Below are 18,664 nucleotides of genomic sequence, written 5' to 3' on the forward strand. Positions count from 1 at the left end.
CACAACTTGACTCTTACATGACGGCATACTAGATGGTCTGTAACATATTGGATATACAGGAGACCATTTGTCAGAATGCTTGGATCATATTCCTTATATATTGAGGTCAGTATGACAAAATGAAAGAGAATGTGGACAAACCTCTTTTTCTTGGTAGCGTTTCTTGATGGCAGGTTCTTCCTCAGACTCTTCTGTCTTTCCAACATTTTGAAACTCCTCCAGTTCCAGAGCTTTTTGTTTTGCATTTTCAATAACATGCTTGGGAAAATTTACCAACTCGGCGACATGGATTCCAAAGCTCTGGTCACAGGCACCTACAAAAATCAACACGTTAGTTTATCAAATTGAAGAGATCAAAGGCAAGTGCACATAAATCAGCTCTCACAGTTCTGAGATAACAAACCACTGCATAGCCAATATGTCTTGCTTTATTGTGCTACTGCATGCAAGGATTTGTATACGACTTATGCTTGCATGCAAAAGCACATCAAAGTCAGACATAAAAGCTTTGCCAGTGCTTGTTTTTCTAGCAACTAGTGCCCCTTTATTTAAAAGCTATTTTAGTATAGCACTCAACAATAAAGCAGCAGATGTTTAGTGTATAAGGGCAGATACTGCATTAAAAAGATGGGCTAAATTCACACATCCCCCAAACTAAGCAAGAAACGAAAAACAATATAAAAACGTGGAATCTGGGAAGTCGAAAAAGTTACATTTGAATTATGATTAGAAACAAAAAAGACTAAACAAAAAAGAAACGTGATTTGGTTTAATACAGAACAACATATCCACCCTTACATTAAAATGTGTATGCAATGACTGACCAGCCTAGTTAACTTCATGGACGCCACTTACATTAACCAGTAAATTAAAAAAAAATTAACAAGCATTGGTAAAGCAAACGGATTAATTTCGCTAGTGCATGACTGCTTGAAGTATTATCTTTGAAATTGCAACTGGAATGCCAAGCAAGATGGTTGTCACATCCCGTAAAGAAGTAACATGATGGCGATCTTGGAAGTCTACAAATACACCACTCCAAGAGGACTGGAGAATATTATGGCTTTGACAATTGTAGGGAAGTAAGTTAACAAGCCAAAATGACAAGCGGCAAAAGGCGCCTACATGGAGGCCTACAGAGAAAGCAAGCGCAAGCAAAGGATCTGGCGAACTGGGAAGCACCGCAGACAACTTAAAGCCCTGCCCCATCTCAAAACTGGAAAATAATGGCAAAGCTTTGTAGCCTTCCATGGCTTTAAGGTCAGCCACCAAACCAATAGCAAGTCATAACAAATTCCAAAGCTGAACAAAACACTATCTTCCCTGTACTCTATGTTTTGAGATGTCTGAATGTATGTAGGATTGTTGCTATAGTAAACTGAAGTCCGGCTGAAGACACAGCTGTCTTTAGGTAAGACCTAAAAAGTGACACATGGAAATTTGATAAAGTGACCACTTAATTTCAGTTACAAATGCACCAATCAAAATCGAAACTTGGCTTGGTTTAATACAATAAAACCTATACATCGGTACATTCAAATACATTTTTCACATGGTCAGACAAAGGTGTTCAAAGCAGCATTTACTATGGGGATACTTTCAACTATACTGTGAAATAGCGGGAGTCTGCCTGAACGAATCCCTCCTTGGTCTGATGAGGCACCATATATTGAAAAGGAGGAAACGCTCAGTTTGAGAGGACCCTCTGACGCTCAGTCTGAGAAGGGCTCTGGCATTCAGCTCAACCACATTTACAATTTTCAAATATACACAGTGGTAGTGCCAATAATGGTATTATAACAATTTGAAACAATGCCAACTATATGCCTGAATTGAAAGCGTGCCCTGGCAAAAGACTTAATCCTCAGGTCACCAGTTAGAATTCCAGTAGGAAAACAAAAATCAGTGTAAAGTAAATGAAGAACTTTCATCACGTGGGCGCTCGACCTCGGACCTGGGTTCGAGTCTTAGTAACGACGCCAAACCTCCTGTGATTTTGGGCAAATCACTTAATCATCCCGTGCCTAACAAAAATGAATGTGTGTCTTCTTGTAACGCAACTGGTGCTATGTAAAGCGCTCTGATACCTGATTCGGGTTAAGTTCGCGGTATATAAAACTCTGCAAAAAAAAAAAATTGTTGTAAAATAAACTTAAATAGTGCCAAAAGTTCTTTTTTGCCCGAAATGATGAAAATTGCAGCATATGAACCATATGGCAAGAGGCACAAATGATTGACCAAGACACAAATTCGCAAAAACCATATATCTGCACATAAAGGTTTCCTTGGTGCAAGGACAACTAGATATCGGCAACATTTATTACTTCCACTGACAGAACATACTTCTAAAAGCTAGTCTTTCAAGTTCAAAGCTTTTAAGCTTAGATTTATCAAATTGGGAGATAAAATAAAAAGCCTTTTATCCGAAGGTACTTTATCCTTCAAGGGGGGATGATGTGGTGGTGCATAACTGAGAAGAATAATGTTTAAGTGCAACATCCACCGGACCCTGTTTAGTGTGGTGCACACGGCATTAGCATTGTGAAGACAGATTTTGTGTACCACTTTCTTAATCAAGGGATGTAAGAAAATGGGTTGTTAGTTGGCTGGGGTGCAAGCCCTTGTCATGCAGTAACCACAATCCTTGTCAGGACCCTAAATTAACCTGTGCTCACCCCTTTGGTAGCTTGGCACAGAGCAGTCAGGATTAACTTAGAAGCAATGTGTAAAGTATTTGTGCAACACTCCCAACAGTAAAAGAGTGAAAACATACCACAAAAGTAACCATTAACAGATTTGGAAGAATATAGTATGTTTTAATAGATATATAAAAATAACAAAATGACAAAATTCCAATTCGTAGAACTGGAGATATTGAATGTTAATGTTTGTAGAGAAAATATAGCCAAAAAGCACAAAGCGCTAATAGGGATATCTGGATGTGCTAGACCGGGACAAAGTTACAAGTTCATGCCGACTGTGATGGAGCGCGGGCCTGTTACAGGGACCCAGTTCAGCCAGCTAAACAGAGTACCTTAAATCTTAGTTGCGGAGCGTTGCATGGATCCATGCCAAAGATGCGCTGCGCAGTCACAGCGATAGACCAGTTCTGAGATGTGTCGAGGCTGCAGTGAGAGGTCCTGTTCCGTCATCGTCGAGGATCCGGTTTATGAGGCTCATGATGAGAAGTCCAGCATTGGGGATGCAGAGTGCCGAGGACAATGGGCCGATTGCGAGGCTGCAATGCGGAGTCTGGCGTTGAGGCAGCTTTTGACAAGAGATGCGGGGACATGGGCTGATGTTGCGCCACGCCTATGCACTGATTCTGAGGACTGTGGTGGACGATGTGGGTCTTTGTGATGAGTCCAACCCATGCAGCAGCGCCGATGCGCCGATTCTGCTTGGGTATGTACCGCTCAGCTGAGGAGAAACGTCGATTCAGCCTGGGGATGCTTCGCTCAGTAGAGAAGATGCAGTGGTGGCACACCTCTGCAGTGCAGACTCAAAGATAGCAGAGTCCAGGTGCAGGGTAAAGAGGTTGGAAGCTGAGGCCAGCCAAATAGTCCTTGGAGTTGCTCTGGGTTCAAGAGATGCAGGTCCAGTCCTTCTCACCCACGAAAAAGGTAGTAGGCAGCAGGTCAGTGTAGCAGAAGGAAGAGTCCAGCAGAGTGCAGTTCAGCAAAGGGACAGTCCTTCAGTAGGCAGTAGTCCTTCTTCCTTGCAGAGTATCCACAGGTTCAGAAGTGTACTGAAGTGGTGGTGTCTGAGATCCTTCTTTTATACACAGTTGTGCCTTTGAAGTGGGGAGATGCTTCCAGAAGTATACCTTTAAAGATCACAAAGGCCCTGCCTTCTCTGTCCTGGCTCCGGACTAACTACAGGGGGTATGCAGCCCTTCGTGTGGGGCAGGACACAGCCTATTCGGGTGTAAGCGAGACTGGTACCAGCTCCTCCTTTCCACTCTGTAAGCGATGGCCCACTCAGTCACACCTAAGCTCCCATTGTGTGTGGCTGTCTAGGAGGAATACACCAAGTCCAACTGATACTATATCAAGTCATGTGACCAAATTCAGGCTGCAGGGAACAAATAGCGAAGGCAAGAAAACGGCAACTTTACAGAAGTGCTGAGAACAGGTCCTGTGCACACGCTAGTGTGGTTGGTAGTCCGATTGTGCAGACTAAGTTTTCAACTCGTGCAGAGTAAATGCTTGAAAAAAGAAGCGTGAAATTCCAAGTTTCTTGTGAATAAAGTTTTATATAAGTCAAAAAATGGACAGTACAGTATGGAGGTAGCCAGCCTACACGTGTTTCGTCACACCGTGCAGGAGATGCGACTCATCAGGGCTAAAGAAACATGAAAGGAAGGAGGGAAAAAAGTAATAAAGTAAGGATGAGTGACTTAATGAACAATTGACAAACGGCATGGTGTGTGGGGTGAAGACGCTAGAGTGATAGTGGAAACCCTATGGTGCAGAAAGAATACATATTGTGACAAAAACACAGTTTAGCGAACCCTAAAATAAAATATGGTGCACTGTGTAAAGTGAGAGGTGTAAGGCGGGCGGAGTAAAGTAGTTAAAAGGAACTGCTTTTAGAATTACATCCTGGTAGATCTCATGGTATCTAAGAGAAGAGAAAAACAGAGGAGCAAAACTAGACACTACACGAATGTTGTGGAGTAGATAAAGTCCAAGATGACAGCTCTGCAATGGCATGAAGGTATTACGGACTCTCGTTATCAAAAGGAGGAAATGGGGAGAGAAAGAACCAGTAGCGGCGGATAAAAATCGGCCCGTCATGGGTGAGTTCGCGGTGACACACGTGAAGGGGGTGCAAAGTGAAAACTGTTAATGTACTACAAAGAAGATGGTATGGAGCTAGGACCGGTCTAGGTGCATATACAACACAGTTTGTTGCATTCTTGACGTAAATGATAAGATGAGCATTTAGACAAAGTAATTGCAAAGTGATTGCACAATAACACCTAGTAGGGAGAAAAAACAAACACTGCAAATATTGCTACAGTGAGATTCACATCCTATGGTAAGCATTGGACAAAGTAGTTGAACGCTGACACCTAGTAGGGAGAAAAAACAGATACTGCAACTATTGCTACAGTGAGATTTACATCTTAACATACATATCAAAAACGCCACAATGCGTATATACTGTGGACCTGTATGGGAGAAAAAGTGCGGACCGGTATGGGAAAAGAAGCATGGTTCATCGATTTGGCCAAAGCGATTAACATGTAGTGCACTATGCTAGGGATGTTAAAGTAAATTAAATATGCCAATTGGGTATGAGCCAATATTTATTAACATGTTAAGAGGAAAGAGCACATGCACTTTAACACTGGTTATCAGAGGTAAAGTGCTCAGAGTCCTAAGGCCAGAAAAATTGAGGTTAGAAAAAAATGTAGGAGGAAGGCAAAAGGTTGGGGGGTGCACACTAAGGCTGATGGGTCTAACAAGGGAAAGGTAGGAAAGGCACGAGGAAGGTCATATGTCCACAGCAACATTTCAGGGTCCCTCTGTGACTCCTCTTTTGGAAACGCTAGAGAGCAGTTTGCATTTCTTGAGCACGAAGGCAAGAAGATCTATGGACATAGTGCCACAAAGATGAAACCGGTTGTCCACTACATTCTGAAAAAGTTGCCATTCGTGGTAGGTGAGTGACATCATTCTGTTGGATCTGGCCTTTTTGCAGGATCCCCCCCAGATTTGTGCCTTTTGTTGCCGAATCCGTTTTTATAGGCATTAGGCCTCAGTGCACTTTTTTCCTGCTATCAAGTGGTAGAGTGCTGTGCTCTTTCCCTAACACATGATACAAATGGTATTTACCTGTTGATACATTTAATTTACGTTCCAAGTTAATGGCACCACTGGTACACAGGGCCTGTAAATGAAATGCTACTAGTGGGCCTGTAGCACCCATTGTGCCATTCAGAATCAGAAACAGAAAAATCTTTATTTGGTTTTTCAAGCACAAAAACCCATAAAAGCACAATATCACAGTTAATATATGTTACACAATAAAAACTTGATATACAATCATAAAGAACCCATATGTTAAAAAGAACAAAAAAAATAATAATCATTCTGTTAAAATGTATATTATTGACAACAGTCACTGGTGAGCAGGTATAATAGTAGCAGCATTTATAACAATTAATTCTCCCTGCTTTTTTTTAAGTTTTAGGCCTGATTTTAGGAAACCAATCAGGAATAAAGTGCTTTCAAGCTTTACCAATTGCAGGTAACAAAGGGCTGGTCGGACCTGGGTAGAATTCAGTTTTTTTAAAAGGGGCTTTAGGAAGAACCTCTGGGGTGCATTCACTAGAGTAGCCTTTTAAAACATGTCTCAGGTCCCCCACTGCAGCGCAGTTTTAAATTGGCATTTCAACATGAAAAAAAAAACCTTTGCCTGGTCTAAACCTTCCTTTTGAAGACTTATAGTTCACCCCTAAGGTAAGCCCTAAAGGTTCATGGGACAGGGTGAATGGCATTTAAAAAGTAGGACATGTGTACTTAAGTTTTAAACGTCCAGGTAATGAAAAACTCCTGAAGTAGTTATTCATTGCTGTAAGGCCCATTCCTCCCATTGATTACCACTGGGCTACCTTATTACATTTTATAGATGATCACTCTTGAGTGAGAGCAGAAATAAATATGTAGTTTAAACTCTAATTGTAATTTAAAATCCTCTTAAAGGTGTAATGTTGGATTTTAAGTTACAATTTAAGAAGTTGGAATTTTCTAGTCTTAACAGTTTGCGTCTTCTGCCAGTATCCTAGGTCACATGACTAAATGGGTCAGCTACTGGAGTTCGTTTCCCTTCCAGATATTGATACAAAAGGGGATCAGGTGTGGACAGGATGGACCAACTTGCCAGGAAGGTTGGGGGCGAAGCTATACCCACCGCCACATACATTTTGAAGTTCTGTGCCTCCTGCATACATAAAGTAACCTGAAACTAGTCTTATCACCCCAGAATTCTTGGAGCATTGACAGAAGAAGGGAAGAACTTTCCAGAATAGTATATGTAGTGCCTAATTTGAGCCTGTGGCTGCCACTGCACCTTTTTTTAATGGAGCGCCACCTATTTTTCCACATCAAATATTTACCAAGCAGAAGAAAGGGAAAAACACCCAGATTGGAAAGACGGAGGAAGAGAAAGATGACAAAACTATCACAAGAGGAGAAAGCAGGGACTGGCAAGAGTGAGTTAAAGGGGCAGGCAGTGTCCGGTAGTGGGCGATTAAAGAAGCATGAGGTGGCTTAAGACTACCAGCTTTGCGCCGATATTTAATTGCTCCGGCCAAAGGCTTCTAAGCAGAGCTTCGGACACCAGGACTCTTTCTTTTACAAACTAACCAAAGAGTATAGGGACCCCCCCCCCCCTCTCCCCTTCCCCCCTTCAACACACACACATGGCTGGCACCAGGTAGGATATTACAAGAGGAAGGACTGCCTTGTGCTCCAGAGAGATGCCTGCCTTGTTTCACAGAGGACTTCCCTGTTGCTTAAGGCCTGCCATCTTCCCCCAAAGGACTGCCCTGCTGCTGGGGGCCTGCCTTTCCCCCACAGGACGGTGCAATTGCTTGAGGCCTGCCCTGATCTCTGAGAATCGAGGGACTTCAATTGTCAGTTGGTTGACCTCCTGGTTTGAGCTATAGGGACACAACAGCTCCAGAGGCCTCCTTGCACCTGCTCAGCTGACCTGCTGCACTGGACCTACCTGGACCTGCAACTAGCAGGCCTCTGCTAGAGTGAGTCCCTGATCAACAAGCATGCATTCCCAGGTCCTGGATCCTTGACTGGCATCAGAGAGTACTCCTCTCCAAGAAAAGGTGGAATCCTGAAGTATTGTGCTCTTCGCGACCACAAACTGGCACATTTTTACTGAGACACTGCCGCCCGTGACACCTGCCAATATGAAGCTCCAGTAAAACCGACTAGTCGTGCTACAACAACTGCCAGTGTCGACTGACAGAGTGTGATCTGCCCTTTATGCTACCACAATCACAGCCCATGTTCACTGCCAATGCAACACTCCGGCAGTGACTATCATCATTCCCCGATTGAAACTTTTGTCTTACAGCGATGACGTCTGTAAAACCAGGCTTGCTCTTTGCACTACAGCGACAAGCATCATGACTCCCTAGCTGCTTCTCATGGCCTCTCCCACCAGGAATGGAATTTTTTGCACCAGACTCTAAGAAGGCAACTTTTTCTTCTGGAATTACCTGGCCTCTTGTATCCGGACCGTGCTCCTTCACATTGGCCTGAACTCATCCCCGGTCTAGCACAACAAGATGACCGCGAGTGGCGGATTGTGCTTTTAGCCGCTAAACTTTGAAATTGCATATCTCCGGTTCTACTAATTGGATTTTGGTTGTTATTCAAATTTACTCTATTCTTCTAAATTGGTTTGGGATTTTTATTGTGTTGCGTTTTTACTTTACTACGGTTTGTGTGCTGCATAAAAATGTTACACTTTGCCTCTAAGTTAAGCCTGATTGCTTTGTACCAAGCTACAAAGAGGGTTAAGCACAGGTTCATTTAGTGATTTTTGTGGTTCACTCTGAAAAGGATTGTGGTAGTTGCTTGAGTGAGGCTTTCACCCTCTCAACCAATAACCAGATATATTACAATATATAAGAAATCTACGTGGGATTCTCATTCCCCATTATATGAGCTGCTGCTATACCAGTTAACTTGTCTATAATCAAGTCGTGCAGTTCCAGAGCTTCCTTTCACATCTGAATGGAACCCAATGCCTTGCTGATTGTTCAGAAAAAAATACTGCAGATTCAGTGTTTGACAGACAACACATCAATATTCCAAACTTGGGTAAGGAAGGTTCTTAGAGCAGGCTTGATAGCTCTCAAATCCAAAATACTAACAAAGTTAAAGGACAATGGGCGTTATCCACAAGCTTTTGAGACTAGCACCACACCACTGGAAAAGAGTATCCATCAAATCTGAGACATGATGTGGACAGATACTGAAAGGAAAGCACACAGAGGTATTTGCTTGATCTACTCACCAAAATACAGAGCACATTAAGATAAATTGAAATGATTTCCTTCAGAATGTGACAACACGAATTGCCACTGCCACCTTAGACATCACTGTAACAGTCACATGCACAGGTGAGGAAAAAGATTTCTGAAAGTATAAGATGCATGAGGTGGTGAACTGCCTTGGCACTTAGATGAGGGTATACTACAATGCTGGAAACAATCTCACATACGGAGAGGAAACTGTTCCCTTGGTGGAAAAGCAAAGAGCTTGGGAGTATTCAGAATGGCACTTATAAAATGGATGTTCTGCCAAAGATTTTTTATTTTTGCTCCAAGAGAATCCCAACTCATGAAAAGCATGATTGTAATATGGAGACTCCTTTCTGGAGGGAAATGCGAAGCCCAAGACATGTGCAATCACCTGACTCTGTATAAAAGCTAGAGCGACATGTCTGATCTCTGTCCAAATAATCTTTGCCTATCAAAAAACATTTCCAACAATTGACCTGCACATCACAAGACAGTCCAGTTGTACGCCTCCATGGGCTCCTTAGTAGTAGACTAGAAACCACTGAGCAATCTATAGCGTCAACTGAGTGCAAGACCATTCACATTGCCTGCTTGGATGCCGCAATGCCATCTTGAATGAGCTCTTAAAAGAATTACCTGTAGGCTTCTGCTAAGTTAGGGTCTCTACAGCAACCACCTTCAACCTGGCATTGGCATATCTAAGTAAAAAGGTATACAGCATTGGAGGACTTCAAAGCCTAGTTGTCAGAGGCAAATATCTTCTTGTAAAAAGAGTCAAGTCTTCTTTGATTACATATCTGGAGGAATCAAAGGACCAGCACATGGCACATTCCTACATGAATTGAAGATCTCTAAACAATATAACTGCCCAGAGTTACGTGAGCCTAAAGCTGCAGGTCTGTATTTATGAGACGCTGAACTAGTACAACAGGAGTCAACTGGCACTTAACCCAAGTATACTTTAAATCAGCCCAGTCTTCTCTCAGAAACTTTTTGTTGGGATAGGAACCAAAGCAGGAAATTTCATTTGCACTGTTTAAGCCAAAGTAATGGAAAGTGCAACAAAGACGCTGCTTGAATTCATGTGTCACACAGGAGCAGCTATGAAGGAGTAGAAACTGCAACAGAAGTCAGGAACAGAGTCAGTGACTTTGAAAAGGAACTGGACAAAATTGGTCGATCCTTAACCACCTTGGAGGGTTTTGAAAGCACACTATAGGGTGGAGGGATGAAAATAGCCATTAGTATTCTGGAAGGCTTGAATCAGATCCATAGAAGCGCCTTTTGATTGAAAACACTCTTGAGATATTTCCTGTAGAGTTGTAATATGCTCAGAAGAGGATAAAATAGGACATTCATTATGTTTCTTGTGCAAGAACTTGAAAGATGAAGAATGGCACTTCCTTTTGTGCTCTTTGTAATGCTTATGGAACCATCTGTGTGAGCAAGTAGGAGGATTCTCTTCCATTGTTCACCCTCTCTCAAATGGCATTTGGCTCGGTCTCATAGACCTCCCACCCAAGAGTCAGTCGGAATGGGAGGAGTCCCATGCAGTAAACAGAGAAACTAAGTGTTTAAAAAGCATGGTGAAGAGATCTCTCTAAAATGTAAGAGAGGTTAGGGCCCACACTAGGCTGACGATGCTGAAAGGATCCGCCACAAGGAATGTGTTTTAGTGAGCTGTGCTGAATGTAGAACGCCATAATATAATTCATAATGGTCAAAAGCTGTAAACTGAACTACCATTATAGGTGCCATTTATCATCATGGAACATAGCCAGTGCCAGGATATGGCTAGAAGACTGCTGGCCCCTCTGTAATTGGGCATCATGCAACATTATTTCCCTCCAAGAGATATGGGCATTAGAGGAGCTACCACTCGTTGGTTACACGCACTTCAGCACTCCAGCAGAAAAAAACAGCAAGTATGGCCGTCCAAAAGGGGGGCTATCAGTTTACATTGCGACAGACATTAACATCAGATCAGAGCAAATAGCCCAGCACGGGCCAAACATTCAATTAATTAAACTGTCTCTTCCTGGCAGAGCAGCCCCTGTAATACTAGTGAACACCTATGTACATCCTTATGTGAAAGAGAAGCAAGTCCAGGTAAATCAGCTAGTAACTACAATTAATGACATTCAAAACAACAACCCTACCTGAGAAGTCATCTTAACAGGTGATTTCAACTCAAATTTAATCCACACCCCAGATGAGGACGAAAAGCTAGATGCAGACAATTAATTCTGGAATGTGACACCACAAAACAGAGCGTGGTGATCCAGCATGATAACATCTGGTAACAACCTTGGAATATCTGGGCCTACGGTTCCTTAATGGGAGAATTCCAGGCGATAACCCTCCACAGTATACTCATCTGGGAGGGTCGACAACATCAAGACTTGACTACACAGCAGTATCACTTCCATTATTGAAAAACAAGTGAGGGTCCCGGAGTACAACAATACTAGGAGTAGGAGGCATGGAGCAAAGTGAAGCAAGAACAAAACCTCTCCTAGAAAACACTGTTAATATATAGGTAATATATCCATGAATTCGTATACATCAACATTGTCCCACAAGAATATTTAGTTTAAAAACATATTTATTATTTTATTTTTTAGACATAGAAGAATAATTTTTCATAAATATATACAATACAATTTAACAAATCAGAAATACACTACAGCCCCCAATCAACCTGAAGCAACCAAACATCCTCCCAGGCAACCAAACAACCATACGCAATTACACAACAATTCAAAGATATATAATAATACAAAACAATACAAAAGAAGAAAAGAAGGAAAAATCACAACAATACAGTAATGGTCAATACCAACAGAAGACAAACAGAAAGCGCCTACGCGCGTTTCGGAAAGGACAACTATCCACAGTTCCTTCGTCAGGGCGCAAAGAAAATGTACAGTTTCTTCAAAAGAGATGCTTTCTTCAAATTTCGAATGGTAGACCAACAATTCAGGTAATAACCAAACAAGGGCGCTCAATCTTGAGATTAATCAATACATATAGGTACATTCTCCGAATATATGTTTTGTATTATTATATATCTTTGTATTGTTGTGTAATTGCGTATGGTTGTTTGGTTGCCTGGGAGGATGTTTGGTAGCTTCAGGTTGATTGGGGGCTGTTGTGTATTTCTGATTTGTTAAATTGTATTCTATATATTTATGAAAAATTATTCTTCCATGTCTAAAAAATAAAATAAGAAATATGTTTTTCAAATAAATATTCTTGTGGGACAATGTTGATATATACGAATTAATGGATATATTACCTGTATATTAACAGAGCTTTTTAGGAGAGGTTTTGTTCTTGCTTCACTTCTCTTATTGCCCTTCGTTCAGCAATTTTAAAATTGAATTTACATCAGAAAGTGATAATTCATACCAGCATATATACTTCAATCTAAAGTCTATTAAACATCGTAAAACTAAGACATTCGTAGAAAGTTCCATTTCAACTAACCTGAAACGACTGAATTGGACAACTGACAACATTGTAGACCTTTAGGTAAAAGTTCAGGGAATAAAAATAGGAAGTGAAACAATCACAGGTAATCAGAATAAAAAATGGGAGAGTTTCACGGAAAAGTTAACAATCATGTCCGCTTCTCATTAAAAAAACACGGGCCTCAACACACAATATGCCACTCCTGAAAGTACTGGTCAAACTCAAGCTAGAGATAAGGAAAAATGCAAGAGCAATAAAAAAACATAACCACGACATCCAAAGACAGAATCTCAAGAAAAAATACAAAAAGGCAATGAGGGAATACAAAAGAACTCTGAAGGATGATTTTTGGTCAAAATTACTCTGCACGGCAAAGAACACCAACTCAAGTGCATTTTGGAGAATAATCATTGGGCTAAACCATCCTGCAAACCCAATAACATCAAATGTCCAAGAAGTGGACTGGGTCGCACTAATAATAAAGAGATTTACCGACGTAACACCTCTGAAATATCTAGAATAGGGGCAGAGAACGCAAGACTTGTCCAAGGCAAGCTTTGAACAACAAATTAACAACAAGAAGGCCACACAAAGAACATATAGCTCTCTAAACTGTGGTCAACATATAACGCTCTGCACAGATGAAGCATACCCGAGTGAAGAAAGCAGCGCAGTCCAACCCCCAGATATGGGTCAACGGTTGACACTGCACTCCCTAGAAGAGGCACACTCAACGGAGAACTATGCGATAGCAGACACGCTCGGACACCGAGGCTTCAGTGAAGAAGACATAAGAAGAATACTTAGGAAGGGCCGTGGCAGTGGAGCCCCAGGTCCAAACGGCACCCCCCCAATAGTTTTTAAATCTGACCCGGATTTCTGAGGTGGAAGATAAACAAAACTATTTGATGAGGTAGAGAGAGAAAATCAAATTCCATCAAGCTGGTAAGGCTCAATAATCTCACCGCTCTTCAAAGGAGGAGACAGAACATCTCCAGCAAGCTACAGACTGATAGCTCTCTTGGACGTAGACGCGAAGTATTATGCATCACTAATCCTTGAAGATCTGATTAGCTGGTCCGATAGTACAAAACGACTCCCGCCTAATCAAACAGGCTTCAGGAAAGGGTGCGGGACAATGACAAACATCTTATCACTCTCACTGTTAGCCGACAAATATATACGAAGGAAACAGCAGTTGCATCTCAGTTTCATCGACCTAAAGGCAGCCTTCGACAGCGTAGACTGAAATATCCTATGGGGGAAATTGTGTAGCTGGAATATGCTGGACAAAATACTCAGAGGAATACTGCTCCTATACTCCAACACATGGATAGAAGTAAGACTGGGGGACGGAGCACGGCTATCAAGAAAGATCAAAACCAGAAAAGGGCTCAAGCAAGGGTGTGTCCTGGCCCCTCATCTCTTCAATCTTTTCGTGGCAGACCTCGCGCCAAGGCTCAAAGAGATTACATCCCATCCACCCAAATTAGGCACTTTACCTCTAACCCATTTATCCTATGCGGACGACGTCGTACTGATGAGTCTAACCAAGATCGGCCTTCAAAGGTCACTTGTGGGATTTGCGGAATTTAGAACAAACAACTTGGAGATACACGCCACAAAAAGCAAAACAATGCTTATCACCAGCCGACGGATGGTCAATCAACATACCCAATTGGAGGGAAAAAAGATACAAGCAGTGCCTAATTACAAGTACTTGGGATTTTATTTTGATAATCAGGACAATCACCAGCAGCAAAAAGCCTACATCTCCCAGAGAGCAAACGCTTTATCGCTCGCCTTCAGGTCCCCAACAAAAAAGCTCAAGGGGCCTTCATACAAACCCCTACTGGCAACAATAAAAGCCAAAATGCTTCCTACGCTATCATATAGCAGCACAGCCCTCTATGGGAAAGACGGGGACCTACTTAAAGTACAGATGGCAATCTATAAATCAGTCTTCCAAATTGATCAGGGAGCTTCACCAGCGCAGACCAGATTAGAATTTGGAGTACTAAATGAAACGCTGGGAAGAAAGTATGCAACTATCAAGCATTGGTACAGTTTGAAACAGAACACAGCAGCCTCGGAATTGAATAAGGCCTTGTGGGACGAAATAGAAAATGACGTAAAGTCCCCATACAACCAATTCCTAAATAAAGCCTTAACAGACACCTGCACAAGAGACCTCTGGGAAACCAATCTGCCTTACCAGGCCTTCAAGAAAGCCATAAACAAATAAGCAAAATTCCATTTGCTTCTAGCTGACAAAACCACTTTTAGAACAAGAAAACATGCTTGGATGGTAATATCCAACTATAAATCACTCACTCCAGCTCCATTCTTAACAATTACATTTCCGGTCCACAGAAATTTACAGCTAACGGCCCTACGTTTGGGTAAATTTCCATCTACCATGGACCAGCCAACCTGGGTCCACGACGGGTCCAATGACTGCAGACTATGTGGAAGTAGCAAGGAGGACTTTATCCATCTTGTCTGCATTTGTCCGAATCTATCCCATGCACAAGGCATCTTTTAAAAAAAGCCATGAACTCCAGAGGTATAAGAACGTGCTGATCAGCGATCATGGCGACGTTAAATCCAACGGACACTCCATTGAATTGCCAACTAATAAAGTTCCTTCTGGCTCATACACATGCACTAAAATGTAACCCTGTGCCCTGCTCAGAAAAAGGAAACAGGACGGTCGACTCTGCAGTAGAGGGCTCTCCCGAACACAACACAGAACACTAGAACATTGGGAGGAGCACTTCACATGGCCAACAAATGCTTCTGATCCGCTTTAAAATTGTACATTGTGTATGTTAAAATGACTAAATTTTAAAAATACTTGCATTTGAAACGGAAAGTTTTATGATTCAGGGAAACAAAATGTAGGTAAACACTAAGAGTTTTATTTGTAGTGCTTGATTTTACAAAATGTATTGTTATGGTTTTAATTAACTGAAACAATAAACTTTTCTATTATTATTATTATTATTATTATTATTATTACCATAATAGGTGTGTTCTGCAACATCCACCACAAGTTCTCGTGGACCGGTGGTCCACCAGGACTTTAGGTTGCAATCAAGCCAAATAATCACCAATTGGAAAAGCACAGATCTCAGGGTCTGATAATGTTTAGTGCCATAAATGATTTGAAATAAGGGGAAACATAGTGGCTCTACTGAAACCAGTTACATGAACGGCAGTAACTAATTACTATGTCAGTAATAATGGAGAGTGAACTGGAGGAAAGAGAAGAGGAAAAGAGATTATACTAAATAACAATGCCAATAGCTTAAACTTGCGTAAATGTGAGACGTATTGCATTGCAAATGTTTGTTTAACTTTAAAACTGAGCGCGGTGCCACTTCAAGGACACCGCGCTCGGTTTCTTTATAACTTTAACACTGAGCCTGGTGTCTGATTCAAGTTAAAGTTAAAAAATAAATAAAGAAACAGAGCGTTTAAAAAAAAAATTCAACAGAGAATGGTGTCCCAAGAGTTGGATGCTGCGCTCAACATGTAAGATAAAAAAATGAAAATGAAAAATTATTGTGGTGTCCCTAAAGCGGGTGCCGCAATCATTATGCAAATTTCCTAAAAAGCAGCCTCCATTGTCAACCATCAGTGCCAATAATAACAAAAATAGTGCTCACCCAGAGATAAATGCAAAAACAACAGTTGATGGACAGAATGCAGAACAATGTCATACATTCACCCCAGTACAGAGATCTGGGCCTAAATCCATTGTTTTTTGCTCACCATGCCATTCCAGTTTGAACACAGCCATATGCCAATCAGTCTTGACCCTGTGCCCCATGGGAACAGTTCAGCCCGAACTGCCAAGCCAGGTCCTCCCTGGACTGGAAACAAGCATCCTAGGACCGGTTTCCGGCTTTCAGCCCTCATCAGCCAGGATAGCTTGATTCCAGTGGCATGGAGAGCACGTCCATCATCCTGTGTGTTTTGCTGTTCACCCTATGTGGGAAGGGTATGCCCAGACGTGGATCCCTTGCTCACTACGTCACTGGAGTCAAGCTATCCTGGCTGAAGATGGCTGATAGCCAGAAACCGGTCCAATAACGCTTGATTCTGGTCCAGGGAAGACATGGCTTGGCAGTTCCTGCTAGACTGTTCCCCCTGAGGCACAGGGTCAAGACTGATTTGCATATGGCCATGTCTTAACTGGGGTAGCTTGGTGAGCAAAATAACGATGGATTAAACCCAGATCTGTGACTGGGGGTGAATGTTTTGCCATTGTGCAACATTCCGTCCATCATCTTGTGTGTTTTGCTGTTCACCCCCGAGATAAAGCAGGCCGTGTAACGAGTCAAGTAAAAGGTCCAGTCATATGGGCCGTAACAAATGGAGACAAGGTGGTACCCAAGGCGGGACTAACAAGCCCATTTCCAAATAAGAAGCCACTATTTAAGAAGGACAATGACACAAAGTCAATGACAAATTTGGGCGGAGTGTGGACGAGGCTTCCACACCATACACTACTACAGCATGCCTCACAGAGCGAGCAGTGCATGCGTGCTGCTGCTAGGCCAGACCTAAAAAGAATACTGTAACAAACCCAGCCATCGTTACAACCATAGTAAACACACATTAGGGGAAATCATTGGCAAAATTAAACACACAATGGGTTAATAGGATTAGGCCCAGACGGTTTTGTGCCAAAACTGCAAAAGGTAACCAACATCTTGTCGAGATCTCAAGAAGCCAAGGTGGCTGGGTGAATCAATGTCTCATAGATTGACCTGATTCCTGGGCTTCATATGTCTCCGAGTTGGTTACCAAGAGAACCATAAAGGGAATATGCAATTTCAGTCCAAATATTCTTTTACTCACCAACAGCCAGAACTCCATGTGTTTGTCTTTCTCGTGGGCGATGGGGGTGGAGTGCCAAGAATGGTGAAATATCTGACCAAATTAGGGAATGATGGGGGGGGGGGGCCTTTAGTCAGCAGCACTAGGTAGCTCCTAGTTTTGTACACCAATGAATTTAATCAATTGGCGGTTCAGTACGGTGTTCTGGGGATGCAAGGCCTCAATAACTGCAAGTCTGCATGAACAGATTCCAAGGTTGTTAAACTGGCTATGAAGGAGGGCCTTTCCTTCAATAGGACAGGGCAAGTGCAGACAGTATGGATTACTGATTTGCTTCGGCTCCCACAATGTCTGCAAATACTTCCTTCACTCTTTCTCATCCACTTAGGGATGTTTTCCAATATTGGAAAGCCCCCAAACGTCAGTGCCATGAACTTGTTCTCTGTTTGAATTGAAAAATTGCTTGTTAAGTAGTAGGTGTGGGGTTTTTGATCACCAGAGGAATTTTTTACTATCCACGAATGGGATCACTTTGCCAATGTGTTTTTACCTTCTAGCCAGTACAAAAGCTTTTGGTGTTTGTTAGTAAATGTTTTGAATACATGCTGTGAAACATTAAGTTTCCAGATTTCCCATGCTGACAGTGCATCTAGGGCATATTCTCAGTAGTGCCCATGAGTTGAATTATCTCTTGGCGTATTTAACTCTCTCCAGGCTTGGTCATCTAGGCTGCCATTGTCGGTGGATCTCAACTTGTGGCACAATTTGAGAATGGGCCCCACCGATTGCTTCTCCAGGCCAAAATCAAGAAGCATCTGTCCAGTGCGGCTGTTCTAAGTAACCTGAATAAGGTTTTATACTTTTTATTGAGCACCAGTTATATTTTGTTCCCATAATTGACTGTTGCGATCAATGTTGCTCTCATTACTTTGAGCAGTTGGTCCAGGCTGGTGCCCCGGAGCAAATTTGTTGTCCTAAAAATGTTTACAAAAGGGCAAGGGCTTTTACCTTGAGTGCCTCCTTTTCCAGGTTGTAGGTGCCTCTTGAATCCATTTAGACACCGAGATATTTATACTCTTGTTCATGTGTTCTGATTTTGCTGCTGATCCAGACTCGTTGATTTTTGTACCTAATATTACAACGTGGGTCTTACATAGATTCATCTCCAAATAGTTTTGCACAGTATAATCATGTAGTTTATCAATGTATCTTTGTAACCCAATCTTTGTTTTGCTGAATAGTACTAGGCTATTGACATGAATTACATTTGATATCTGAAAGCAT

At 42.0% G+C, this 18,664-nt stretch overlaps 1 protein-coding gene across 1 annotated transcript in view; it reads right to left on the reverse strand.

The window, feature by feature from the left end:
* Window positions 1-18,664, reverse strand: part of MSH2 (mutS homolog 2) — a 755,480-nt gene that overhangs the window by 75,248 nt on the left and 661,568 nt on the right. The window contains exon 15 of the mRNA XM_086927770.1: window positions 142-314. Within this exon, the coding sequence (XP_086783896.1) occupies window positions 142-314 (173 nt within the window). The remainder of the gene's footprint in view (window positions 1-141; window positions 315-18,664) is intronic.

Source organism: Lissotriton vulgaris, chromosome 6 (assembly GCF_964263255.1).
Source record: "Lissotriton vulgaris chromosome 6, aLisVul1.2, whole genome shotgun sequence".
Lineage (NCBI taxonomy): Eukaryota > Metazoa > Chordata > Amphibia > Caudata > Salamandridae > Lissotriton > Lissotriton vulgaris.